We start from the raw sequence: 11,134 nt of genomic DNA, 5'->3' as shown, positions 1-11,134 counted from the left end.
GGGTCATATCTGATACATATTTTATGAGAAAGGTCCCTTTTTTTTATAAAACAAACAAACACGAACATATTTACATGCTATTTTTAATCCTTTTTATGAAAGGCTAAAGTTATTATAGTGCTTTAGAAAAAATATCTTGACAAAAATAAGTTAAGCAATTTATAGTTTTAAATAAGAACTATGTATATACTACTTCCTTTAGTTTTTAGAAAAATAGGATAATTTATCTTGCCCTGATAGTAGGTCCTCAAAGTATGTGTTGCTAATGTGTTGCTCTTCTCTTGAAAGAGTAGTTTTCAATTCTTTGAAGAATCTCTCTGGATTGTGCATGGATCTCTTGCCAAGAACAGTGATCATTTGACTGTGAAGAAAAGATTATTAAGAAGAGATTACTAGCTGCTTTATAAAAAATGACATCCAATATTATGGCAAGCAAAAGGTCAATGGAGAACATGCATGTAATAATTTATTCAAAAGAAATTTAAGAAAAAATTAAGATAATTTTAATAAGTCTAGTCAAAATTCACATATTCCTTGGTGTATAAAATGATCATTACTTTTCCAGATGAAATAAATAAAATCATGTGCATGGCTAATCCTGAGCCATGTGTTGTAAAGAAGAAGGCACAGACTGCTATGGAGTTTGGTGCTGAATTAAAAGTAAATGGTTTTTAAAAGCCTGTGATGATACATTGACCTTTAAATGGATGTGAGCCAAAAGATTTTGTGTGAGTGAAAATCCATAGTGCTTGGTAATGGGACACAATCCCCCTGATTCATACAGCTTTGTTCAGTAGTGGGACTGCTTGTATAAAAAGCTCTTCTCTATCTTTAAAATTCTATAAAATGAGCTGGAAATAAAGAAACAGCCTACTTACCCTGGCCACAAATTTATCCATTTTCTTGAAGCAGTCTTTCACTATAGATTCATGGTGAACCTTAAGTGTGGACTTCAGCTGTTATTTTAATGGAAATGAAAATAAAGTGTTAGCTTGAACAGTAACAAGTAAGTAGAAGTGCAACATGACTCAGTAGAATAGTACCCTCAAGGCCAGGTTGGATGAGGCTCTGAGCAACCTGATCTAGTAGGGGATGTCCCTGCTCCTTGCAGGGGGGTTGGACTAGATGACCTTTGAAGGTCCCTTCCAACCCAAACCATTCTATGATTCTATGACTGAGAGCATTGTGATGCTTCTGTCATATACAAGCCTGCTGAATGTGTTAATGTTGAAAGTAGTGTAGCACACACTTGCTATGTCTACAAAGAGATCAGAAAATGAATATATCAATGTTCAAAGTAAGGTAAGGGTTTTTTTTTTTTTTTTTTTTGTGTGACAATGCTAGTTTTGTTTATATTTACTGTTTTTGGAGGAAACTGATTTCAGAATAACTGATGGTCATTTGACAATGTTATGGATGTACCTATATGATTATGTTTGTTCATTAAAAAAAACCCAACAATATGCTTAAGTAAGCAGTAGTTATTATCTTTTGTTATACACATCTTGTCCTGGGGTCTGGCCTGATCAGAAGCAGCAGTGTGGATTTGGAGCTCAGTGTTTTTATGCTACTGCTCAGGCATATGCCCAGTCGTGGAAGCCTCTCATGCAGAAAGTACAGTGGGTTCTCTCCACAGCAGCACAGAAGGCTGTGTTAGTGTGGACATTTGTGTGCCTAGGTTTGTTCTCCTGCAGGTTCATTAGCAAATGTGGTGCCTGGCTTAGGCGTTAGTTGCAAGGCAATCTATAATAAAGATGAGGCTTCATCCTCTTTAAATAGTTCTTAAGGTGACCCCAACTAAATGAACTATGTGTGCATATGTTTAAGTAGTTTACTCAGCTAAAGTAGGCTAAATGCAGTTATAAGTAATTTCCTTAAGTGTTTTGCATATGGTTTGCATGTAATTCTTTATAGTAGCTTGTCTTGACAGAATTCATACGTAGTTGAAGAAAAGCGCATGAAATTGATTTTTAGTGAGAATAGTAGGTACTTCTGTATAGAACTAGTATAGTTTTTAAGGAGAAGCAAGTCAAATACTGGTCTAGCCACATTTTTTGGCATTGTATCTCAAAATAAGCCCACAAATACATATGTGAATTAAAACTGCCTGTATCACACAAATCAGTAAAAGTACTGAAGGATGCCTGTTATTACTTGCATATGAATGTTTTAGGTGGCATTATTTGAAAATGTAGTCTTTAAAGTTTTCTGTCATGTTTTCAGCATACTTATTATTAAGTTTTATTCACCATGAATATCTGACTTGAATATAATGCGGTTTAAAATATTATACTTACACAAGTCTTGAGCTGAGCATGGGCTTCATACATTCCTCTTAGAAAAATGTTCTTATTTTGAAAAGGGGTATTTGCTTTCTGGAAAAACTCAGCAATTTCATGCACTATATGAGCAATGGCTGCATTATTGTATTTAACCTGTAATGATAATAAACAAATACAGACAAATTTGGTTTCTGAAGTTTGCACTTAAGTTTTAGTTCATGGTACATTTTTTCAACTGCCTGAGTCCAGTTATCATAAATTCTTGAAAAAAAATTTCACTTTCTTGTGCTTTTCTAATTCTTTTAGTGCAAAAATTATAGAAATTAATATGCATTGCAAAGATGGTATTTATTTGAAAATCAGGAGTTGCATGTGCAATTTCCAGTTGCAATTTTTGCTTTCATAAGATGGCCCCTGTTTTGTAATGTAAATATATCTTGCCTTTTTGGACTGCATTAGTATTCTGGGGTATATACAATGCACAAGGAATAGTCAATAAGAGGCTAAGAGTCAAAAAACAATCTTTTGAATTCAGACCCAGGACAACAGGCTAAGAATGTGCAGCTCTTTCCTCATAAGCACAGTACATATCTGATGAAGGGGAGCTCCCTCTGTCTCGGATAAGATGGAAATACAAGAGAGGCTGATAATGCAGTCTGTCCCTCTTGTTCCATGGTTGTGTTCTAGAAACTCCATGGAAGAGATGAGCTGGAGGTGGGCTGAATGAATTGCTTTGGTGCTGTAACACACTGTCAACTGAGTATCTTCTTATTTTGTGGCATTGCAGACCTGGAGTGACAGTGAACTATGCACATAAAGTGCATGCATATGTTGAATAGTACATAAAATTACCTTTCATTATTTTAGCGGGGTCTACTTCTGACTGAAACTGGGGTCAGCATGCTGTTCTGGTAGTTTCCAGGCTACCGGACCTTCTAACTAATTTTCCAGTTTCCCCAAGCAGGGCTTATAAAAAAAAAAAAATCTAGTTCTTCTCTTGTAGAAGTGGTATCGTAGCTTAAATAATAGGAAAAGCAAAAAAAAAAATTACAATTTCCATAAATAATGTCTCAGGGAAAATAATTTGTAATTAAAAATCAACAGTCTGATTTATCATTTAAACCTGTAATTTAGTATGTCATAATTCTAATGTAGAAGTCTTGTGACAAGGTGCATAGCTGTGTGAGGTAAAGCTGTTACGACGAGATCATGTCAAATACATATCTTTTTCTACTTACTGCTTTTAGCATCTGGTCAGGGAAACACAAATCTTCATTGCTGACTTCCTCACACTCCAAAGAAAAGCCTCTTTTGTTCTTAAAAAAAAACCAACATTGGTGTAGAAACTTTAAGCATGTACAAAACCAGGTTTGTTATGGAAACGATTCATAGAAGATTTCATTGATCCCTTGGTCTCTTAACAATGAAGTCTATGAATGACTACATCAATAGAGGACACTATGTATCTAAAGAGGTTGTATGAAGAAGATTCATTTGCTTCATAGGCTTTCCCAAGCCTATTTAGAAAGGAAGAAATAGCTTGTTACCTGTTTCATCTTTTCTCAAATATTCCAGGGACCTCAGTCTGTATGGTGTTGAGGAAACAGCAGGCCACAAAAGAAGCCAAACTGGGACATGAAACATGCTTTCCGTATGGCTGATTTCCAGAAACATCTTCAGAGAGTATTTGTACCAAAAACTTCGTGACTGTGGAAGCCCTTTTCTTTGAGTGAGGCTATGTCATGGCAAAGTAATTTGTGGTGTTATGGTTTCAGTTGATGCCAATTAGCAGGAAATGCAGATGACTGTATAAAATATGTGACTTCTTTGTGGAGGATGTGGAGCTCTTCTTGGGAAGACACACAAATGTCATATATTCAACAGGTTGTGTTTGAATTAAAAAAAAATCTAAATTTAAGATTTTTTGCTTGGTTGATAAGGGACATCTGACTCATAACTTTTTAATAAAGTGAAAAAAAAGCAATCAGACAATTATTACACATTTGAGAATTCCTTACACCTAAACTGAAGAAAGATTGCAAACAGCATCTGTAGATTGTGACAATATTTTCCACATTGACTTACCAGTTTTTCAATCTCCTGTAAAAGCTCACTCCACTGTATGCTTTCAAAGCACTGGTGACTGTTTCTTTGGTGATTACCAAGGGATGTAGCAATAAAGCAGACAGTTAGCAGGAAGAAGCAGCTCCTGGGGCAATACATCGTCTAGTTCTGGAACAGTAAGAAGAAGACAGAAGACTTAATAGAATAAGGATGGTTTAACATTTCTGTAAAGTGACACAAAGCAGAGTTATCATTTGCTCCTGCTTGTTCACTTTTACTCTGTATTTACTGATGTGCTGTGAAGGGCCTAATGAGTTCAGATTTTATGGTGGAACATTTGAAAGTTAAATGTTTATCGAATGTATAAAGAGAAAAAAGTTCACATAAGGAAACCTTTTATATTATTCATAAAGTATGTAAAAGGTTGTATATGTGTTTTAAAAATCCTATTCTGATTTTCTGAAATACTTATTTTTCAACTGTTTCTATATACAGTATCTAGAAAACTGGTATTTACTATAGTAAATTTGACTAAATGTGAACTATTGCCTTCTAAATAATGAATTAATAAATAGATTTCACCCCCGCCCTAGCAGTTTGCTGTGTAGTAATACCTGTAACCTTGTTACCTGTAACTCATAACATGATTTAAAGCAATTACTTCTAAATTCAGGGTTATATTTTAGTCAGATTGTTTTCAGAAAACTCACTTGGCATTACACTAATAAAGTAAAAAGGAAAAATTAAATGAGTAAATTAATCTCATCTAGAAAAATCATCAGTAAAGTCAAAGAAGCCTACCTTGTGGATGGTATTCAGCTCCTGATTGTGCACTTCTGTAGGGCTCCTGGGGTACCATTCTGTCAGCTATCTCAGTTCCTTTTAAATGCTCTTCTCCCACTTTTAAAAATCTCTGGCCACGTCCTCTCAGCAGCTGATTCAGAGTGAAACTTACTCCTTTCATTATTCCATCTCTTCAGGTATGCTGATTTCCAGGCAATAGGGAGCTTATATGTGGGTGGCACAGAGGCCGCATTTTAAAGATTTTATTTAAACAGATAAGAACTGGATGACTGAAGTCTGCAGAACAAAATGTTAAGGTTTATTTTACTTGATTGTAAATCAACTTTATAGTTAACAGTTTGTAAATGTTCACATGCAGGTGATAAAATATAAACCACACTGTTCTTCAATATGAACAAATACTACCTTTTGTGTTTACATTATGAATGTAGAATGTCATGTATCTCAGTCCATGTGATTTATACTTGTCTAAGTAATATTGAACATAACAGTAAAAAAGTTTAACTGTACTCATTCTATGTGAACGTCTAACTTTATGGTTCTAGAAGTATTATGTTTGCTTTAAAATGTACAATACAAACTCATATGTGCACACATATACATGGATGGTGCACACATACACATGCATGTCACACTTCCCCAAGTTACATGAAGTACTATGAAGTAATCAGTGTAAGTTTTTCATTGACTGCAGGTTGGAGTATTCAAAGGTACTGAAGAGAATTAACTTCCAAGAGAGCTAATCCTTGCCAAATTAGAAAATGTCTTAATATTACGTTTTCATTAAATTTTTGCCCTGGGGCTTTTAAATCTCATTGAATCTCAAAGCAACTCTAGCATCCAAAGGTACTGTTGTTGTTATTTCATACCTTTCTGCAGTTTATCTTACTGCCTAAAGTTACTCTGTGATAGTTTGTCCAAATGTTAAGCACTGCATTAGTTGCAGACAGAAGGGATTTTGCACCAGGTTTTTAAAGGCTTTTTTTAAAGATGGATTGGCTTGTAGTTTTAAAAGTCCTTAGATATATAACATCCAGCTTCTGGAAAGCTCATTAAGATCATATTTGTATCTTTCATCTGTAGCGTTTTGTCAGTTTGTCCACCTCCCTACCTCTAACAATTTTACTTTCCTAATGCTAGTGGATGTCTATTCTCTATGCCATTGTAAACTCTTCAGGAATTGTAGTAAGAAACCTAACATCTGGAATTAAGGGCAATTTTTGCCGCTTTTCTGAGAATACGTAGCTAGAGGGGTGCAGTAAGACAGGCCTCATTTTATCTTGTCTTGCATATGTTTCATGAACATCTCAGCAGTAGATTCTGGATAGAAGACTTAAGTATTTACCATAAGATACATGCAGTCGCTAGGGAAGGGTAAAATTCAGGGTATTGCTGTCTTAACATAATGCTGTGTCAGGACTGAATAGAAAGGACAGTAATAATAGGACATAGTGATAGGACAAAGAGGACATCAGGAACAGTATAATGCTGGAAGTTGTAACATTTTTGGACTTGATTGCTCATTTCAATATGATCCCACTTTTCAATGTGAGCCACCTGGCTACCTAACTTGATGCTACAGATGTGGACCTAAATCTTAAGGATTCATTTATATTCAGATGTGTTGATTTTTGAATGCCTAACAAAAACAAGAAAGGTGGTCATTTATTGATTACCAATTTAAATTTCAAGAATTAAATTTTAGACCACTGAAGTTGTGTGCAAACCTCACTGTGCGTTTCTTAGCGTTCAGCACAGAGAATTGCTTACTAGTTGGATACTCAATTTCAACAACCAACCATAGAAAGGAAAAGTTCTGAAACTCTAAAATGGTTAATCCTGTTTGTAAGATTGAAAATATTTGTTTCCCTTTCAACTGAGTAACTTTGTGTGTAACTTTTGTAATGTTTTAAATAAACTGCATGGTGCTAAATATATGTTACTCCATGTATAGGGAACCCTGCTGGTTAAGTTTCAGGTTCTAACATCCATGTTATGTACATTAATGTAAATATTTCTAAACAGTGGTACCCTGAATTTTTCATGTGATATTTAGTCACAAGTTTGCTTTGATTCATCAGTAAGAATTGGAAAATAAATGTTATATAGTACACCTTCAATTGACTTTCCATAGGAAAAATCTAGAGAAGCATTTTGGGGAAAGAGGAGAGTTGCATGAAAATTTCCTATGCTCTTTGTCTTTGTCTTCTCATTTCTTCCTTTTCCCATTGTGGCTTCTTGAGAGGTTAAGTGTATGGAATAAAAGATGCACAATGATTGCTGTGTAGTATCGCATGACTAAATCATAACTATTCTTTCTGTAATTTTGTTGTACCTAAATAAAATTCGGTTGGACCACTTTGAAGAGAGTATTCAAGGAAGGAGTGCAGTGGGTCTGCAGGTAAAACAAGTCAGCTTTAAAAAGATATTTCTTTATGTTGTGTTTGCTAATGGAGGTTCTTTCTCAGAAGACTGATTAAATTACTATATTGTGAGCCTGCAATTCACCTCTGTGAATGTTTGTAATAATTTGTCTGACATAAGAATTCAAATATGTTCTTTTGCAAAAAAAAAAAAAAAGAAAGAGGAAATATCACATTTTTTTCTAGCTGTGTAAATAATCTTATTTGAACCTGAAAATCTTTCAGTACCAGATTTTTTAAAAAATATATTAAAATATATTAAAAATATATTTCTCTGTAAAATTAGACTACCTTAGTGAGAAAAGCATAGATACTACTTGTTTGGCTTTAAACTGATAGACTTTTCTTGATCTGAAAGATGACTGGCAGATGTCTGGGTTTGAAAATTTGCCACTTCATTTTTTTCCACCCTGCTTAGTTTTTAACATTAGGTTTCACACTTCAGAATAACGTTGTCATTTCCTCTGTACACTGGAACCTCATGAGTGACGGGGGCTAGCCATGCTTTACCTTTTTTCCTTGAATGTTTTCTCCTTCTATTGTGGTTTTCCTTTTACAAGATGCTCAGTAGTGATGTGGTAAAACTTTTGCTCTGCTGTGTTTCTGATTAAAACATTTGCAGACAAACAAACAAACAGACCTATAAATTAACTAAAGAAAAATATTTCACTGAATGTTTATTGAATGTAAGACCCGGTCTTTGTTGTGTTTTGGCTGCTTTCTTCTGGTTTGCCAAAGGAAACAGGAGCTAATTTTCTCAAAGTGAAGTGATTGAATACTGTCAGTATCTCTCTGTAACTATAAACATTCTATGTGCTAGAAGATCCCGTTCATTTTGGGACTGATGTGTGTGGGAGAGGTGTTTCCGCTCCACCCTGCTCCTTTTTTTTTTAGTGTAGGTATGAACTAGTTTTTTTGAAAAGGCACACCTTTCTGTATAAAGCATATCTGCAGAAAGTGAAAGCAACTCCTAAAAGTAAGTCATTTCCTGCTGTTCAGGAAAAGTAATCCAAAAAGCCTGGAAATTAAACATGTAACCTCACACTTAGAATTTCAGACTGGAGTTCTGTAAATGAAATTTGAGCATCATAGCTTTCAAAAAAATTTACTTTTGCTAGTTCAAGAAGGTGAATAATGAGGAAATTATTAACCTTTTCTAGACCTGGTATGAATGTAGGTTGCAAATCATCTTTAAGGCACTCAAATGGAACTTGGAAGATCTGGACATCCAGACTTTTTATTTTGGTGTCCTTTGTGCAATCACTTTTTTCTTGAGTACTTTAATTCTTATCTCTAGAAAGAATGTTCATAGGGAAATTTAGGATTGTGTTCACTTGGAAGACTTTAACAGAAGGATTGCTGTTTGCAGAAAGCAACCCGAATAGTGTTACAGAGTAAAGCAGAAAAACCTAGGCAAGAGCTTGTATTAGTAGCGTAGCCGGGAAGAGTAAGCTTTCTGGAGGCTCAGCAATGTGAACATGGATAGACTCTTTCCTATCATAACGTAACCATTTGTATCATTCTTAGTGGACACCACTACAGTGTGATGTAAACCGTTGACACATTTACACAATATACATTTTTCTTTTTGGTTTCCACAAGGTAGTTGTCCTGCAAATTCATCATAGCTTAGAATGAGTAATCCTAAAACTAAAATATTTACCAGGAAGAGGAGAGAATACTAGTATTTTGTGACAACTATAGGTACCTGATGCTCCATGGGTAATAAATTCAGGTTGCTTAAAAAACTACTAAATTGTCTCACTTTTAAACTTAAATTAAAATTTTTAACAGGTTGTAATATTTTTGTGATTATTAGGGCATTAGAATATAGAGGGTGAATGGAGCAGACCAATGGTGGTTTAATAACCTGCCATTAAGCTTGTGAGTGTTTCATCCTATTTTATTTGGCCATCAGTATTGTCTTGATTCAGCATACTAGGTTTTAATATAGAAGAAAAGGAAAATGTGATTACATTTGGTTGCATACCAATGTTTTATTTGTTTTGAAAGCAAGATATTGTTTAAATACTGAAGCTTGTAGTATGTGGCATCACTAGGTGGAAGGGGTAGGTTATGGAGGGTGACAGTTATGGACATGACCTGAAGATGTCACTCCTCAGATCTCAAGTCAGGTGCCTTCATATTCCTAGGAAGCTGAAGGAACCTCCCTGTATTTAGAGAAATAACACAGAGATTTCATTAGGGCCAGATCTTCTGGGGTACTTATCACATCTCTTGAGAGATGCTCCACTATAGAGGGACCATTTTAAACATACTGATATTTAATTGTCATTCTGAAAGTTCCCAATCTCTGGAGCTCTTGGATTCTGGAACAATTTTCTAATTGGAGTAGTGATAAAGTGTATTTTGTATTAACATAAGAGCTTGATAAGTTGATGAAAAGTGTAATGTAATCCAATGTGTGCTAGAGGTGGAGGCTGGATCTGATGATTTTACAAGTTTCTTCATATATTTTTTATGAGGTATGGGCTAGAGTAAACATCCTTTGGAATGTTTTAATTCAGCCAGATTGAATTGTGATCTGAAAGTGAGAAAATGGCAGTAAAATAAAAGCTGCCTCTTTTTCAGATGTTCTCACAACTACATCACCCCCTAATTAAAATAATTGTACAAACTATTGGATTACCTAAACATTCTGATTGGGCCTGAACCATGTTTGAGAATGGGTAATGCTTACCACTTTTGGTATCATTTCCTTCCATAGCTTTTAATACTCACTGCTTTCCATTCCTGAGATTGGACCCCTGCCATGCTTCAACGTGAGATAGATGCTGGACAGTCTAAGCAGAATAGAGGAGGACATTAAATGGCTGGAAAAAATGAATGTAAGAAAGCTGAGATTCTATTAAATTCGGGCATCTTTAAGACTTCCAGAACTGAAGTTTTGAACATAAGTGTATAATGCATGAATTAGATATTAATTCAATTATTTTTGGAATTGTTCCAAAATAATCCTTTTCATAGAAGCAGACATTACTGCCTACTGTTGTAGGTAGTTTTTCCCCCTATAAATACCTATGTAATGTACATTGTAATGTCAATGTGCATTAACCTATAACTTGAAAAAAACTCCATTATTCACAAGATTCCACCCACCTGCAGGAAAATTTCATTACATGACATTTAAACAGTGAGTGAAACTAGAAATGTCCAGGGGACTTCCAGCATTTTAGAAGCTGGTAACTAATTCCTAATTATTGCATGGAAAAGCTTGAGAATTAAAAAAGAAGGGGGGCAACCAGGAAGAATAGATAACACAATATAAAAAGAAAGAGTTTTTTCCAGTGAAAATTTAATGTCTTCAGTTTTCAAGTACATCTCCAGAAATGAGGGGTTTTTTTTTTGCGTCTATAAAAACGTAGCAGAAGACTAAGGACACATCTGGAATGGTTTCTGTTCTAATGACTCTTCTGTTTTCCATTCTTATCTGTAGATTTGACAAACTATCTGAATATGTAGTAATATCAAATGCCTCATTTTTTTGCTGCCACACAGTGTAATTAGAAGTCTCCGGAGACTAAGCACCTTCATTTTGTT

The 11,134-nt window shown here is 34.8% G+C and overlaps 1 protein-coding gene across 1 annotated transcript; it reads right to left on the bottom strand.

The window, feature by feature from the left end:
• Nucleotides 1-262: 262 nt before the first annotated feature.
• LOC147601584 (interferon upsilon-like) lies at nucleotides 263-4,505 on the bottom strand. Its single transcript, XM_086740796.1, has 5 exons — nucleotides 4,368-4,505; nucleotides 3,521-3,598; nucleotides 2,298-2,435; nucleotides 879-956; nucleotides 263-361 (listed from the first exon to the last, which is right to left on the bottom strand). Exons 1-5 carry the CDS (start codon nucleotides 4,503-4,505, stop codon nucleotides 263-265), a joined length of 531 nt encoding a protein of 176 aa, XP_086596922.1.
• Between the last annotated feature and the right edge of the window lie 6,629 nt (nucleotides 4,506-11,134).

Source organism: Chlamydotis macqueenii, chromosome 2 (genome assembly GCF_036417535.1).
Source record: "Chlamydotis macqueenii isolate bChlMac1 chromosome 2, bChlMac1.mat, whole genome shotgun sequence".
NCBI lineage: Eukaryota > Metazoa > Chordata > Aves > Otidiformes > Otididae > Chlamydotis > Chlamydotis macqueenii.
This window is presented reverse-complemented; position numbering and strand designations above follow the sequence as displayed.